This window comes from Lepisosteus oculatus, chromosome 13 (assembly GCF_040954835.1).
Source record: "Lepisosteus oculatus isolate fLepOcu1 chromosome 13, fLepOcu1.hap2, whole genome shotgun sequence".
NCBI classification, from domain to species: domain Eukaryota; kingdom Metazoa; phylum Chordata; class Actinopteri; order Semionotiformes; family Lepisosteidae; genus Lepisosteus; species Lepisosteus oculatus.
In genome coordinates this window covers 16701728-16718931 of record NC_090708.1, presented here as the reverse complement: position 1 = coordinate 16718931, position 17204 = coordinate 16701728, and the positions used below count along the sequence as shown (strand labels likewise).

At 48.1% G+C, this 17204-nt stretch overlaps 2 protein-coding genes across 3 annotated transcripts; one reads left to right on the top strand and one right to left on the bottom strand.

The window, feature by feature from the left end:
• The first annotated feature begins 1854 nt into the window (after positions 1 to 1854).
• Positions 1855 to 10077, top strand: LOC102687910 (PHD finger protein 13-like). 2 transcript variants are annotated; one of them, XM_015361371.2, is made up of 5 exons: positions 1857 to 2474; positions 2823 to 2854; positions 6225 to 6317; positions 7282 to 8524; positions 9002 to 10077. In XM_015361371.2, exons 1-5 carry the CDS (start codon positions 2441 to 2443, stop codon positions 9226 to 9228), a joined length of 1629 nt encoding a protein of 542 aa, XP_015216857.2. In that variant the 5' UTR covers positions 1857 to 2440; the 3' UTR covers positions 9229 to 10077. The 2 variants fall into 2 exon arrangements, with proteins under 2 accessions (XP_015216856.2, XP_015216857.2); XM_015361370.2 differs by lacking the exon at positions 2823 to 2854 and having other exon boundaries at positions 1855 to 2474.
• A 2082-nt stretch (positions 10078 to 12159) lies between these two features.
• On the bottom strand, positions 12160 to 16965 carry LOC107079173 (uncharacterized). Its single transcript, XM_015361432.2, has 3 exons — positions 16886 to 16965; positions 16209 to 16497; positions 12160 to 14158 (listed from the first exon to the last, which is right to left on the bottom strand). Exon 3 carries the CDS (start codon positions 14123 to 14125, stop codon positions 12935 to 12937), a length of 1191 nt encoding a protein of 396 aa, XP_015216918.2. The 5' UTR covers positions 14126 to 14158; positions 16209 to 16497; positions 16886 to 16965; the 3' UTR covers positions 12160 to 12934.
• Positions 16966 to 17204: the final 239 nt, after the last annotated feature.

Below are 17204 nucleotides of genomic sequence, written 5' to 3'. Positions count from 1 at the left end.
GTGTTTTGATGCTGTACTTAACTTATAAATATGTTTTAAATATTCATAATGTGCTAATAAATGAACACACAAAGCAAGCACAGTCTCATTTGTCTGGTGTACCTCCATTGCCCGGGTTCCTCAAAGCTTGGCCTTATGGCTAAATGTTGGGAGAGCCAGAAGGCTACTAGTTGTATCTCTCCCCGTGTCCTTAATTACCCAAATGAACTCATTACTTGTTGAATTGGAGGCTGAAGCCTTTCCTTGTTCGTTAGCAGCTTAGAAAGGAGGTTTAAAAAACCGTATAAAACCTGCTGGGCAGAGTCCCTTGAGGGCCAGCGTATGTCATTCTTTGTCCGATGGCCCCGGGTGAGCAGTGGATTTCTGGCTGCAGGAATAAAAGATGTGATTTTTCACTACACTCTTGTCAACACGAATACTGAGCAGCTCCTGCTACAACAGACAGGTCGAGGCGTACTGCCAACATGGATCTGATCTCCAGTGAAGGCGCAGAGCTCCACTGCACGTGCTGGTTCTGCCGATGATCACATTCATTATAACGGGGCTCCCAGTCCTGAGGATCCCCACACCGGCCCTTTACTTAAATGAATCCTGAATTGAACCAACATGTTGCTTCTTGTCTGGAGCTTTTGGAACGCCAAGTTCATGTTCCAAGTTTGGAACTTATTTGGAAGTTTTTTTTTTCTACTCAAAGGCTGGAGTCTTAAAAGTCGTCTATGGAACAGAAAGGTGAAAAGACAACCTCCTACATGCTTTGGAAGTTGAATGGAATGGGTGTGGGTCTCTAGGATCAGCACTGGGAACTGATGAGTTACTGGATCCCCTGTGATCCGCTCAGAAATGCAGGCTTATTTTTCCTCCAGAAGACACCAGGTCCAGACCCTGGGATTTAACTACCTGCACTCTTTGATCTACAGCAACACCCCAAAAATTATAATTCAGTTGTGATGAGTAATACTTTAATAGGGTGTTTTAAGAACAGCTGTAAGTGAAATGAAATTATTTCTTAAGCTGACCGTTTAGAGAAGCAGAGTAGATCACGGTAAAAGCGCGCACTCGAACACCGGTGGAGCTCCGTGATCGTGGGATCAAGCGTGGGTCGCCCCCCAGCTGCCCGGATCAGACTTCTCTGGCGGGATCAGTTGGCCACGATACCCAATGATCTCTCGACTTTCAAGGACGTAATTCATTTTTAAAGCATTTTTCATATGACATCTATCAGATGTTCATCTCTGCGTTAATTCAGAGTTTACGGAGGCCGAGAAACGTAAGGGAAGTCTTTGAGCCCCGAGGCAGGATGAGGCGGAAAAATGAAATAAATGTCAAGGTCTCTAAACGGCATACATTGCTAAAAACAGAAATAATTTCCGTAATTTGCAATACGTAATAAAAGGTACACAATTAGAACAACACTTTAACGGGTATTTATTAATTCAAGCAGTGCCGCGCAGTTATTTCGTAAAGCGAATGCCTGCTAAAAAAAACTTTTACTTCCAAACCAAAACAAAGACTAGAAATACGCACTCGGCTCGGTGCGTGGGCAATACGATACCAAGCAGGGCAGTTTCGACTTGAACTGCAAGGCCAGCGCTCCAGAACTAACGTAGGTCACAAATAAAAACCGTAGAGCCGTACAGACCACAGCTTCTGCAGCCGCACACATTTTTTGACCATTACGATGAAACGATCCAGTTTCAGTTTCTTACACATCCCAAGCTAAGCTCAGCGCTCGGCCTTACAACGCGTAACGTGTTTTGATACGGAGCTGATCACAGCTGATCACAGAGTAACTTTGTTTCGCGTGTTTGTTTTTTAAATACCCACCCAGGTGCGCATCACACCTCCCCAAAGCGCAGTCAGTACCGTCGCGACAGCGTCAAGGAATCTCCCAGGGTTGTGGCACTCCGCCAGCTGACGGGACACTGGATGCGAAGAATGGGGGGGGGGTCGTGTGTCAACGGGATTTATTATTTTTTAGGATTGCCGTTGGGAGCAATCCTGTGGCAGATGATGCGAATGACTGGAACAGAAATATGTTCAGGCTTTATCAGTAGGGATTATTTGTTATCGTGTGTGAGTGTTTTTCTTTAAAAGATGATATGATTATAACAATGATCCCCCCTCCCCCCTCGTTCGGCTCGGCGGAGTGATGTCACTGGTAGAATGCTACGACCTCTCACAAAAGTGGAGTTATTTCACTCGCCTGGGGTGTAGTTTTTATCTTCCAAAGACGGTGTTAAAGTAGGAAAAAAAAAACGAAAAGACAAAACAGAGAAGGATGGGACTCAAATAACAGAGGAGGCGCAGCACCGCACACTGGGTTTCTGGAATGCATTGTTACTAGTGATCCTGTTTTGTGTGGATCAGAAGGGGGTCGGTGCGTGTGTATGTCTGGGCAAGAGGATCCCTCGCCGAGGCAGAGGAACACGACTCAGGCGAGATGTCAGCGCACACCGGAGCAGGGGTCCGCACCGGTGAGTTCAATGCCGTTTTCCCGGGTCGTCTCCAAGCGCCTCCGGGAGTTTAAAGTCATTCTGGCCGGCTCTCCGCAGCGGACGACCGAGATCCATGCGGGATTTAACCTGTAAACCCCAGCTAAAATAAAAGTTTCTGGCGCCGCGTCCTTTCACTTTCTGTTGTCCTCGGAGACTGTAAAATATACTTTTGCAGAAGCGGACGGTTATTTAAGATGGACGTTTTCTCTGTCGGTAATCGTTGTGGGAAGTAGACGTACCCCGGCTTGCCCGACTGCTAGAGGCACAGCTTTCAGTGGTGTTTGCTCAAGTCTAGTGTTTTTTTTTCTTCTCCGATTGTTTTTCAAGGTCCCGTCCCGGAGCCGAAGACGATAGCCGAGGTAAGAACCTGTGGTTTAATGTTAATTACACCATCAGTGGCAGATGCCGGCGATGATGTCGCTTTTACGGTGCTGTTATACGAGATTGAGCCGACTTCTCCTTTTCTGGTGGTGAGGAGTGTGGTTGTGTGTGTGTGTTTTCTCCCCCTTTCAGGTTGTGAGGTTTGTGGGTTTTAAAAAAAGGGGCACTATTTCCCCAGCTCGTACTCGCTCGGATGTTGTTCTTTGTATTCGCGTTGCATTGCAAAAATAAAGTTTGACGGTACTTTATACGGGATACGCAGGCGAGCTTGTTACGGCGGTTTAGCTGGCGTACTGTGGTAAAGGGGCTCGCTTCCCTGCGGAACCCAGGTGAGATGGGTCGTTTGTGCAAACGAGACGTCTGTACTCCTTTCGCATTCTTCGGTTGGTCACTCCGGCCACTACAGGTTGTAAGCGCGACCGTCGCCATCTTTGCAGAAAGAATAATTAGATACGGGAGATGTCCGAGAGGTGTGTGCGCGTCCGCGCTATTGTATTTATATCACCGTGTGTCCAGCGGAGTCGTGCGGTGTGGACGCGGCCTCTTGGCCCGGGTGATGAACAATGAGCTGTGGAGGGCGAAAGAGGAAGTTCAGTTTCGTTTCAGAAGTCTGTCGAAGGACCTGTTTTACGACTGTTTGCAAGCTCGCAGACACTTGTCTCACCCCCCATTCCACTGGTAGCCCTCATCCTGCATTTGCTCTTTTTTTTTTTTAAAGAGGTACGGCGTTGATACAATTGTTTAAAGATTGAATTGTGTTACTGAAATGGCCGGACCCGCGAGTTGCGGCGGGATGTTCCGGACTCGCACTAGCATGGGGGAAAGGTAGCGATCACAGGTCAACAAGCACAGACATTTCAAAACAATAATAAAAACCATTTTGCTTTAAAAAGTCCCCCTTCTCCTGGATCATGGGTCCTTTTTAGACGTGCATTTTAGAAATCGGATTAAGCACTGTTTATTTAACGAGTTTACTTTTATCACTGGTTAATCTTCGGTCGACGAGCCAAAGCTTACTTAAATGAAGATACTGCGAGTGCGCCCCCCCCCTTAAATTCACACAAAGGGGTTTTGTGAATTTCGCGACGCTGTTTCTGTGAAACTGCGAGGGTGTCAGTCATGCGTGGGACCTGGCTGGGTTGCGCGGTGTGGACGCTCTGTCCCAGCGCACTCGGACCTGTGGTCGGGCGAATTGTGTCGAGTGACGTATCGATCATGGACGGAGTTTCCGCAAAAGACAACGTATACCCTTTTGTTCTGTAATGCTTTGGCCCCCTTCCGAATCGTATTAGCGGCTCGGACATTTTTTTTTTGCGTTAAATGAGATAGTGATGCTAAAACATCGCCAGCAAAAGGACTCTCTTCATAAATGCATCACTCGGTTGGCTACAGCGGGTGTGCGGTCCTGGAATTATTGTTCATTGCGTTTTGTTTGGCATTCCTGTATCTCTCTTTACTTCCGTGTCCGTGCAAACCGACATAGAAATACTGTTTCTTCCCCCTTCAAATGACTCGCTTCCTGCATTTTGCCGTGTAATTCCAAATTCAGAGGTATGTGATGTAAGCATAGGGTATATGCTCTTGAGGTTTCTGTGGTTAAAGATTCAACGATCGACCCACAATAATAGCAACAGTAAGCCAACAGTGAGTGTAAATCTTACTGTAAAGTTAGTTCATGTCCAGTGTTTAAAGATGAGGAAAAAAACAACTTTGCAGTTGTGATTCTTTATTGTACTCTTCTAAATACATTTCAGGATTTAGCTATTTACTTGATCACAACTTGCTAAATATTTCAGTGACCTTTTAATTCACTCTTCAGACACACCGTGTTGTTCGCTCACAACAGCTTGGTCTTTCTGGTTAAATCGTTTGCCATCTGAAATGTTCTTGGGGATAATGGAAGGCAGAGTTCTCCCTGTAGACGGTGTTACAGAGGAAACACGTTGAAGAACAATGACGGCACCAGCCACTAGATTACTCACATCGCCAGTGACCACTCGTGGCATATCTGCAAATGAGCTTTTTCAGATCTTTAGTTTTGCCAAATGGCATACCACTACATACACTAGTGGTCTGAGATATTCTCTGAGCAATCATACTGAGATCATGTAAAGAGGAAAAATGAACATTTTATTTTAATGAAACTGATTAACTTCTGTAAGAGTTTCAGCAAAGTCACTGCAAAAACAGTCGCAACCCTTCTCTACATTGCCAACTACAGAACTCCTTGTCCAGGTGCAGGTACTCTCCTGCCTGGATTACTGTGGCTCCCTCTTAATCTCTCTCTCCCTGCCAACACCATCCACAGTCTTCATCTTGCCTTCTTTTCTCTCCACTGCTCCCATGGTTCTCCACTGCTCCAGTACTCCCATTGTCTCCCAATCGCTGGACACATCTGACTGAAAAACCCTAGTCCCCGACTACCAGCATCTCAACCACTCTGCTTCGGACTGTCATCTCTCCCTCCACCTCCTCTCTCCGTCTCCGATCTCCTCCTTCCACAGCGTGTGTGCTCTCCACTCCTGCAAACAGTGGAGGGCTGAACTACCCACACCAATCAGATCTGCTTGGTCTCCAGCCACCTTTCAGCCCCAGTTCAGGGCTGATCTGTTCTGAAAGCACCGGTGATCTCTCAGGCACATCCTTCAGAAACCCTTATGCTGTACTGTACTATTGTGTTTAACTCTCAGGAGGGTAGGAGTGAGACTGGGCCCACTCAGTACTGGGGTGGGGGGGAAGAAGTGAGACTGGACCCACTCAGTACTGGGGTGGGGCGGTAGGAGTGAGACTGGGGCTGGGGTGCTCTTCCTCCTGGACCATGAGTTCCAATCAACATGTTATGTAGGCGGTGCCATTTTTATGGTCATCCTTTGTGTTTATTATGTTTTAGTAAAATTGACCCCGTCTCCAAGTGCCTGTATATTCCTGAACGTGAGTTGGGAATAATAGGTCCATTTTTCCTTGTAGCCTGGTGGTTCTGGTCCTCTTGAGGAAATGGGTGCTCACTCCTGTTAAGAACAGATGTTCATAGACACAGACACTCGCATTGGCAAGTACTGCTGGGATTGCACCACACTGCTGAACTACTGTTCAGGCCCGCAGACCCTTAATGACACGCAGTCTTGACTGAGGAATTGTCCAGGCTTTTAGTAAAAGAGTAAAAAGATGAGACTCCTTGTAACCCCGGATGAAAAACGCGGGCGCTGTGTGCTTCATGCCATCTTCCCCGATTTTGGGCAGGTGTGTGCTGACGTGAGGGACAGAGTGATATGAATACCTGTGTCGCTGTGTGTGTCTTGTTGTGTGTACCTGGCTCTCCCAGTGACTGTTCCTGCTGTCGCCTCGCAGGCCCCGGTGAAGAGGCGACGCACAGTGGAAGACTTCAGGCAGTTCTGCAGCTTTGTGCTGGCCTACGCCGGGTACATCCCTCGCCCTGCTGAGGTACGAGAGAAGGAGCCTTCGCAGGGCAAACTGATGGCAGCCGGGGCAGCCTTAAATGCTCTTCCCAGCTTCTCAGTGCTTTGCCTGTGTTGCTGTGGGGTCCTCTCAGGAGTTGCCTGCTCCAGGCTTTTGTGACGTTTGTGCTAAAGAAGCAGGCAGGGAAACATGCCACTGTGATGCTGATTTCAGACCTCTGTATGAGCCTTCTCAAAGCATCTTGGAATTATCCACCCCTGGAGGTGACATGTACAGTATACATTAGCATGTAACTGGTAAACCTTCTAAAGGATCAGACCACTTCTCTGAATTTCCAGCCCATCTCCTTCTGTAAACCTGGAGGTGGGGAAAATTGTAGAGTCCAGCCAAGTTCTTATCAAATATGACCTCATTACGGTTTACAATTTCAAAGATTCGGTACTTGGTAAAAAGGCTTTATTTTGCTCTCTTGCCCTAAAAGTGCCTTCTATTTTCATGTTTCATGTTGCCTAATTAACAGTACTTGAAGGCTTTAAAGCTGTGGCAAGTGATTTTATTGTTGTTGATTGTACTTGTGCTCAATGCTTTTTTATCCTTAAATAATTGTTCCCTTTTTGAAGAAATTTGTTATTCAAGTTGCTTTGTTGTTGGGAAGTAGAGTGTGAGACTGTAATTGCTGCTTCAACAATTAGGTCTCATGCAAAAAAAAAATCTTGATCTCTCGTTCCAGTTAAATAAAACTCCAGTCATTCTAACTGGAACATCAGGCTTGCAGTAAAACTTGTTCTGTTCTGTTATAGCAGGAAATGTAGCACTGCGGTGCAGGTGATAAGTTTGCAGATGGGAAGGAGGCAAGCTAGATCATGTAATTTATGCTGCAGTCTGAGTAATTGTGTCTTGGTGGGGCTGACTCTTCAGGGAGGGAGCAGTCCTGGTTTTAATGGGAGCGTCACCTGTTTTCCACCTTTCTCTTGGTCTCCCCCTGCAGGATCCATGGGGTCCGAGCAGCGTGAGCCCACAGAACAACGGTGTCAGTGACGGCTTTCCATCCTCGCCCGCCTGCGACCTGCACAGTGGTACCTGGCCTGCCAAGGGGCCCCGGGCTCGCCAGGGGGGGCCTAGACGCCGGAGAGGGGGTTCTGCTCTGCCACCGCTGCCCGCCAGGGTGGTGGCGTACCCTACAGCAAATGGCACAGAAGGCGAGAGAAAGGGGAAGAGGAGGAGACTGACGGACCACACCGGTGCAGTGGGGAAGAGGAAGGTGTGCCACAGGACTAACGGTGTGGGTGGTCGCAAGCCACCCAGAATGGAACAGGGACCCCCCAAAAATACAAGCACCCAAGAGCGTGTCAAACTAGGGACAGTCAGCTCGGAGAGGGGGGAGACGCTTGAGGAAGCAGAGCTGGATCGTGGAACCTTTCTCAGCAGCGAGTTGTGTTCTGGGGGGATAACTTGCGTGTCGCACTCTGTAAACAGTGCAGACTGTAAACCTCTCCCCATGCCAACCCCTCTGTGCCTTCGCCTTCCTGCAGGCTTTCAGTGTGGAGTCTCTATGAGCTCTGCACCACCCATCTGTAAGCAGGAGTGCAGAGCTGAGCAGGATCATAGTTTGGTTAATCCACACTGGCCCAGTACGCAGAGTGTAGACCATTTCCACAAAAGCTGCAGTGCTGTCCACCAGATAAGCCCGCATAATAGTGTCCAGTGTTCTAAGGATTCCAGCGACTGGTCCAGCAGGAGCGGTACAGTGCAGGAGAGAGCAGACGGGAAGGAGATCGAGGAGCCTATGAATCTCAGTGTCGTGTGCCAGCCCAAACCCTTGCCAAGCGTGGACACCGAATGGCAGGAGGAGGAGAAAGACGATGTGTCCGGACAGCAGAGGGAAGACAGGAAAGAGCCAGGAAGCGGGGTGTGCCTCAGGCTGAGCGAGGAGCAGAGAGAAGGAGAGAGGCCGACGGAGGCCGGGCGGGAAGGACAGGCACGCAGGGGAAGGGTGGAGACTGAAAAGGGCGGAGAGCTGCCCGGGAATGAGGAGCCGAGCTGGGAGAGTGTTGCCGGGGGCAACTCGGACATCCTGAGGCTGGTGATGGACGGGACGCCTAGGGGGACCGTGCCCGAGGACCAGGAAACTGGATACCACACGGACTGGGACGGCAGCACCCAGGACCAGGGCGCCAGTGACACAGACCAGGACACGCGGCCTGGGGACTGCAGCACCACTGTCGGCTCTGGTAACTGACCGTCCCTCTGTCCTCGTGTCCCCCTTGCCTCATCCTTCTCTGTCTTCACCTCTCTTTAGGATTTCATCGTGAGGCTGGACTGCCTAATAAGAAATTAGGCCATCTGGCTTTTCTAGCTCCTTTGATGACTTGTAGTTGATTGATCCAAGGACCTTGTTCACCCAGGGTATTCAACAGGCTGGCTGGTTAACTAGTTCCAGACCCCCACAACCCTTTGTGGAGAAAACGTCTCTCTTTCTTTGTTTCAAATGCATTTTCTTTTAGTTTCCTCTAATGTTCTCTTGTGTTTTTTTCTTAACTCTTAAAAACGTTCTTTGGGTCATAAGATACATGATAAATACAGAGATTTCAAGATCATCCAGGAGTCTCCCCTCTGTTTCCAAACGCGCGGCTCTCTTTTTTTTTCCTCATGTTTCCTGATCCTCATTTTTGTGTGTGTGTGTCTTTCGTTCGTCTCTCGCCCTGCAGAGGAGGACTCCTGGGATCTGATCACCTGCTTCTGCCTGAAGCCGTTCGCGGGACGGCCCATGATCGAGTGCAGCGAGTGCGGCACCTGGCTGCACCTGTCCTGCGCCAAGATCCGCAGGAGCAACGTGCCCGACGTCTTCACCTGCCAGCGCTGCCGCGACTCCAAGCACGAGATCCGCCGCTCCAGTCGGGCCAGGACCGGCCCGCGGAAGCGCTTCAGCGAGTAGGGGGGAGGATAGCCTGCACAAACCCCTCCCCTCCCACATTCACATACGGCTGCGGGGGAGGAGACGGCAGGTAAAAATACTGCCTTGAAAAGAGGCGCGATCTTCCAAACCAGCGAGAGAAGGAGCAGAACTCTGTATCTGAGAGTGGTGCGGCTCAGCTGGAGCTCGGACTACACCTTTGCCAATCAGATCACGCCCAGCTCTCAACTACTCGCACAGCCAAGCACAGCTCAGGCAGCACTGAGGTAGAAAGACACAACGAAGACGCCGGAGTTTCGTGTCCCCAACAGATTTAAATTATTTTATTCACTGACTAGTTAATTGATTGAACGGTGGCATTCCTTAGGCTAACAAAAGACGGATTCAAACAATTTCATAAAAGCACCAGGTGGCTCAGTGTTCAGTACCAGAGTAAAGACTGCCAGTGTTGATTTTGAAACATTCTTGACAAATGACGCGAGTTTAACAAACGCACTGTCTGCGAAGGGCACGGTCATGGCAATGGGAGGATTGAAGGCAGCGTGGCTGAGAGAGAATGAGATCTTCATGGCCAGCTTTTTCTCCTAACCCGAGTCGCCCAGGACCAGCTCGCTTTCGCCAGAGGGCTACAGCTCTGCGGGAATAGTGGCAGGACAGCAGGGCTGATCAGGACTGAGGCTGTGCATCAGCATTTCAGAATTGCGTTAATGCTCAAGGAGATCATACCTGATCACAATGTCATCATTCCGACAGTGGCTGGCGTTTCATAATGAAAACACATCACTCCTCCATCCAGAAGTTTGTACACGTTTTCTGCTCTATTATTTGACATTGCTGTTTAAGATCTTAGATTAAAAGCATTAGACCCGAGTGTCAGTGTGTTCTGTGCATCATTGTGCACTGTGGTAGAGTTTGTGTATAGGTTTGAAGAATTGGTACTAATGCATCACGGGAATCATCTTGAAGAACATTGTGTTTTGATATGGAGGCCTGGCCAGGAACAAGCAGCACGTTTTGTAATAATGGATTGGTAGAATCTTGGCACTAGAACTCTGGAGCTCCCAGTTAACCATGACTCGAGTCTGGGTCATCTGCATCTCTCAAGTGGCAGTGAGATTGAAGAACCGTATTAGTTATTAATTTTTAGCAATTACTCTCTATATCAGCAGCACTGGATAGAAAGCAAGGTTGTAGCTTTCATAATAATAATAATAATAATAATAATAATAATTGCTTGCACTTATATAGCACTTTCCTGGACACTCCACTCAAAGAGCCTTACAGGTAATGGAGACTTCCCTTCACCACCACCAATGTGCAGCTCCCACCATATTATTTCAGTACATATAGATGGATGTAGAAGAGGTACATTTTTTTTATACACAGATTAGTGAACTATACATTGCAGAGAGTATGCATTCATAGCCCAGGGTTCCAGGTATTACTGAGAGTGCCTCTCACCTTCTTAGTTCTTCTGTCCAGGGGTTTGCCATGGTTATATTAAAGGCTGTAGTAACTTTGGAGTTGGAAAAACTCTGACTAGTAGTGCAACCCCAGACGAACTAAAGTATATTGACGATAATCTTTCAAAAGTGCAGTAGCTGCTTTTGAAATATTCTTGAGTCCCAAGGAAGAACGACACTGAGAATAGGACTGGGGAATCCCTATGAGTGCAGAAATGTGGTATGAAGAGTTAGTCAGGCTGTCTGGTGTCCGTGCCACTGGAACACAATCGGGAGTCGATGGTCCAGTCTCTCCGGCACTGGAGTACAAGTGTATGGATCAGGAGTCGGTGGAACCAATCTCTGCGGTACTGGAATGTGTGTGTGGATGGATCAGGAGTTAAGCTGTCTGCTCTCTCCAGCACTGGAGTGTGAGTGTGTGGATCAGGAGTCACGCTGTCTGCTCTCTCCAGCACTGGAGTACGAGTGTGTGGATCAGGAGTCGGCGGTCCAGTCTACAGCACTGGAGTGTGAGTGTGTGGATCAGGAGTCACGCTGTCTGCTCTCTCCAGCACTGGAGTACGAGTGTGTGGATCGGGAGTCAGGGGAACCAGTCTCTGCAGTACTGGAGTGTGAGTGTGTGGATCGGGAGTCGGCGGTCCAGTCTGCAGCACTGGAGTGTGAGTTTGTGGATCAGGAGTCACGCTGACTGCTCTCTCCGGCACTGGTGTACGAGTGTGTGGAGCAGGAGTCAGGGGAACCAGTCTCTGCGGTACTGGAGTGTGAGTGCGTGGATCAGGAGTCAAGCTGTCTGCTCTCTGGCACTTGAGTACGAGTCTCACATTTGTACTGTGAGGAGAAGGTGCTTACTGAATGTCTGGGGCATTCCTACATAGTTGGGAGGACTATGTAATGGGTGACCAATCGCCAGAGGAGACCTGCCTCTGTGTAAAAAAAAAAAACAGTTTTTATGGTTTTGTCGATTGTATGTGCATGCTGTTCCTTCAGCAGAACTTCTGTGTGCAGAGGAACCAGAGCTAGGATGTGGTTGGAGTCTCTTCAGCAGCCCTGAAGGCTGTCAGGTTCTGAGCTGAAAAAATGTGAGGTGAGTTCACCAAGAGAACAGCCAGCCCAACCCTGATTTAGCTGTCCTTTTTTCTGGTGAAATGTATCACTGCACAGATCATTATAGTCTTCTGTTCTCATTGGTCTCAAATAAAGACATACAGCTTGTACATTCAAGGACAGTCTTCTAGCTGTAAGGCGGAAGTCTACATTAGTTTTGATGTGTATTATCCCAGCACAAAGCCCATATCAGTTGATTTTTTTTTAACCCTGTTTTTTTACTGATCAATTCTTTGCTTCCAGTCAGTCTTAAGTTGACTTTCAGGTTAGTGAGGTAAAAAGAGGTGAGTTTAGTAGTTGGGTTCCTGGTAGGGCCCCAGCACCATAAAGCAATGGTCCAGGGTCAGTTGACCTCTGTGGCACAAATGACCCACAACAAGTACAGTAGAATTCATACATTTTTATTTCTTGAGCACATTTCTTTGAAAGATGACATAGACATTATGGTCATATTTAGGCTGAATGACCGCAGAAGGCACTCCCAGGCAAACACAAACTACAGCCTTGAAGTGTCATGGGTCTGCCCGGGTTCGAGATTCTCTACGTCTGCTGCTTGCCAGGGGTAGCTGCTTCACTGCAGACATATGTCAAGTTGGAGACGCTCACCTGCAGTGATCCTGGCCACTTTTTTCTTGCAAATGTCCTTGACTTTGTTGGGCCCACTTGCATTAGAGCTGTCCTATCAGAGAATGTCAGATGTAACTCTATTGGTTTTCAGATAGCAGATCACTTGTACATCAACCTTGTGATTGTAACATGCCCTTGGGAAATGGAGAAGATTTGGTCTTGTTTGGCTAGTCATTTCATTCTTAAGACTTGTCCCACAAGATGCAGGCACCATTAGAACACAATGGTGACTCGTCTTTGCAAAGTGAGTTCTTTTCACATGCAGTTTTACCCAGTTAATATTTGAATTTATCCCTGTTAGATTAGATTGTCTAAATGCCTAGTGCAGCATTTTTCCCTGCTCCACTCCGTCACCTGTACCCAGGTTTGTGCAGGAGGCTCCTGCTCCTGGCACGGTTTCTGCTCCAGTGCCGATTTGCTATCGGTGTTGTTGGGGTGACGAGCCTGAACACAGAAGTAATTTGAGAAACGTATTTAAGCACCCACTCCTCCGCAATGCTAAGCTAGCTGCTGCCAAAGGATGGGTCCCCCAGTTACTCCTCTCGGACTGCCACAAGAAGTTCATTCTTCTGCAGTTGTGGAATCACTGCGTCAGTGTAGAACATCTCCAGCTTGGCCACAGTCTCTCTCCAGAAAACGGGATCGAATTCCACGGGAACGATGACCGTCTCACGGGGAGTGTACACCACAAAATCGGCGGTGTGCAGCCCCACCACAGCCATTTGGCACTGAACCTGTGTGTAATAGCTGTGGTTTGTTTTCAGGCGATAACCTTCGCCATCCTGTCTCAGACAGAAGTCGGGGTCTTGGCAGGCTTGGCTCGCCGTGTGGTCCCGGTGTTTGTACGGGCACTTGACCTCCAGGCAGGCCAGCTCCTCCCCGGTTTCTGAATCCAATACAATTCCGTCGGGACTCGCAGCCAGCCAGGTGCGGTAGGGATCGATAAAGAGGCCACAGTCGCGCACACTGACCTCCCGGCCTAGTGCCCTGCTCTTCTTCTTTCGGTAAGTCTCCACGGCAATGCGCTCCTTTTCGATGCCCCAGCTCATGGCGCGTGTTCGGACCCCCGAGCCAGAGCCCGTCACCATTTGGAGGTAGGAACGTGGCGGTTCGCTGCTGCGCCCATTCACAAAGCGGCAGTTGGCAATACGGTGGGTGACGGACGCCGTGATGCGGTTCTGACGCCACTGAAACCAGAGTGGATTCTCCCTCTGGCCCCGCGTCTCTTCTTCTACACATGCCACTTTGAGTTGGCCCATCTTGTCAGCCAGTGCCTGATCAGGTGGGGGTCCTGACGGCGGGCTGGAAGAGCTTCCGGTGTGCGTGGGGATGGGGGGTGTCTTTGGGTTTGCGCTCTTCCTAGGGACTTGCTCAGTACTGTCACCCTGGGCTGCTGCACTGCGGGCTCCATTGCTGGTGGGGACAGCGGTCTTTGAGGCAGATTTCTTGGGTGATTCTCCAGCATCTTTGCCCAGTGGACCTTTCCCAGACCCTCTTGTTTCAGTGCTCCTGGCTACTTGCCCTCTGGCAGGGCCACGGGCACCCCTTTGTGCCTGGGAGGTCCTGGCTGAGGAGGACCTGTCCGCAGGTCTTGCGGCATCTGTCGTCCCTCTGGAGGTAGCAGAGCCCGGGATGCCCATCTTTGCTGTAGTTGTGCTCTTCTGAGTGGCACGCTTGTCGCTCGCAGGGGTAGAGCTGCTAAGTTGTACCTTGGGAGCTGCCATGTTTCAGCAACTCTTGGTACAGGAACACTTTACCTGGAGATAAAAGGGATCAAAGTACTCATGAAGCAGAATTGACCATTCCACTCAGATCTATTTTCATGATAGTTTAACAATGCCTTTTTATTTCTTAAGTAATCTATTGTTTGGCCCAGCAGTTGTGAAACCTAGTACTTGGAAATACACAATTGGTTTGAACAGAAAATTTAAAATGCTCCTGGCACAACACATCCACCCGAGCAGTATCCAGAAGAGCTTCAGAGATGTTGGGACCCCCCTAGATACCTCTGTTGCTTTGCAAGAATGAGACACTCCCAATGCCCCAGTAGCTGCAAAGATCGAGGGATTAGCCATCCCAAGCAACATCGATGAGTCCTGGTCCTGCTCTCCTCTTGAGCTCAGAGTGGGCAGGAGACCACAAGACCCTGGAGCCCTAAGGAGCTCTGAAGTGCACTGGATGGGGAGCATCCAAACTGAGTTTTGCATCAAGACACAGCTGACAGGTGCCCCCTCGGTGTGAGGAGAGGGTTGTGATAGGTAGGTAATTCTGATATAGAGGGAGTAAAGAGCCTGTATTTCCTTGGTTCCTCAGTTGGGCCTACCTGGGGATTTTGTGTGAAATCACACAGCACCAGCCCTGCAAACTCTAGTTTTCTGTAGGACCTTAGCTGTGTGTCAACTTAATCCATCTAGTTGCTGACAACTAAAATTCAGGGGATTTTGAAGGCCATTTATAGCACATAATTTAAAACTAACATGCGGTGGCTCTGTGGCTAAGGATCTGTGCCTGTGGCTGGAAGGTTGCTGGTTCAAATCCTGCAGCAGGCGGAGGAATTCTAGTCTGTTGGGCCCCTGAGCAAGGCCCTTTAACCCCAACTGCCCCAGGGGTGCTGTACAATGGCTGACCCTGCGCTCTGACCCCAAGCTTCTCTCTCCCTGTCTGTGTCTCATGGAGAGCAAGCTGGGGTATGCGAAAAGATGAATTCCTAATGCACGAAATTGTATAGGGGCTAATAAAGTGATGTGTGATGAGCATGGTTAACCTCTTTGTAATTTAAATCCCCCTTAATTTAAAGGGACATGTTTTTTTTTGTATCGGTACAGTAAATAACAAATTAACAAAATATTGCAGCTCTAGACGCCAAGGATGAGAGTCAACCGGCCCAGCTACAGACTCTCACTCGGTGTGAAAGACCACCCCACCAGGCACACCCAGGCTCTGAGCGGACAGGCAATCAGGCAACTCCCTGAACACCACACCCAGCTGTAACTTCATTTTTGCAGATAACATGACCTCATATTTGGCAAAACTTTCTAGGTGTGCTGAGGCAGTGATTTCTATCCTCATCACCAGCACGTGATTTAACATGTTTCCACCTGTACAGGCTGCACCATATTTTTCTTTTCACAACTTTTGTTCTTGTCATTTGCTTTGAAATGAAGGTGAAGGCAAAATAAATATGAATTTTTCCTTCACTAGCAACTGATGATAATATCCCTGAGTTTTGTACCCAAAATGAAAAAAAAAACAGGTTATCAAGTGCTATCAGATTTTGCTGAATAATCATCAATACTTAGTTTTACTGGTGTTGGAACTGACCCTTGACACTTAATCGATTTGAAGCCTATACTTTGTCCTGTAAAGCTTACATTGCGAATCATGGAATTTTATAAAAGACTCGCTGTAGCAACAGATTCGATGAGCTTTACTGAATCGAAACACTAACTAGTGCTCCCCAAGCAATAACAATTAGCAAAACATTTACAACAGTATTATGGACAGGCTCATTTTCCTTTCCGCAGGCCGTGCCAGGCTTTGACTGGTGCAACAGCAATTAGAATCAGGCGGCTAACGCAGACAGTAGGGCACTTGTTGGTATTCGCCCTCAGGGAAGTGTTCAAGAGAATCAAATCATACACATTTAATCGAAAACGCAAAAAGAAAAAACAGGCATTCATATTCGTGAACAGAATGCAACCTCACACACACACCAGAGAGAGAGAAAGACAAGGAACTGAAATGCAATTCACGCCCGTCTTGTTAGAATTAAAGAAAAATGCCAGGTAGTTGAAGGAGGCTCCGTACCTGAGTAAGTGCAGTCCGAGGTGAAAGTATACGCTCGCTTCAGCAGCAGTTAGTGCGACACTAGAAGTTTGCTGCTCTGGGACGGGAAGCGACTGTATTTAAACGGAGCAAGTGAGTCATCTTCTCTGCGCCCGGGGAAACACGTGATCACAGCAAGTTCGGCTACATAGGGACTTTCTGTTTCCATTCTGTAGGAAGCTAAAGTGGGCGAGGTGCTGACGGTGAGACATGTCCCGGGCATGTTTGTAAAACCGTCTCTTATGAGTCCGGATACGGCCTTCACTGTTACCTAGGAACAAAACAGAAAAACAGGAATCTCGTGATACTTTCGTTACGTGTCTGTACAAAATTACAACAGCTTGTATCTCTCAGATGGCGTTTTATGATCAGCGCCGAAGTTAGTTTAATATGAATAGTAACATCTTTTGAAGATCTAATTATTTATATTGTTTTTCTTATTTTAATGTTCGACTTATTTGACATGTAAAATCTGAAATGGAGGTATTTAAAAATCCAGCACTACGGCAAAGTACCATAGTCCCAAATGTAGTTTTTAGTAGACTGTAGACATCACGCGAATTTAAGCGTAAAAAACGTGAAATGTAGCCCGACACCGAACCCAATCCACCCTAATTATTGATTCTAAATAGGGGAGGAAAAAAATGATGAATTTATACCTTAGGAGCACAGTATCAGAAAAACATGTGGCGGTAGAAGAGCCAGGTGTGTTCTGCGTGACTCCAAAGCAGTCCAGTGTCCAGTGCTGTCTGAGACAGCTCCTCCCTTATCTTTTACAGCTCGTCTCGGCTGATGTCTGCGAGAACCTCTAGCAGACGGTTCAGTGAAACCATGGTAGTTTAGATTTTTCAGTTGTATGTTTTTTTCCTGCATTTTCATGCATGTTTCCAGGCGATGATTCCTGAAAATTAGGTCTGCGGTTTTCTGGCTGTTGCAAGTCACATGGAGACCCCTGTCATCCTAGTTCTGTCAAGTCAA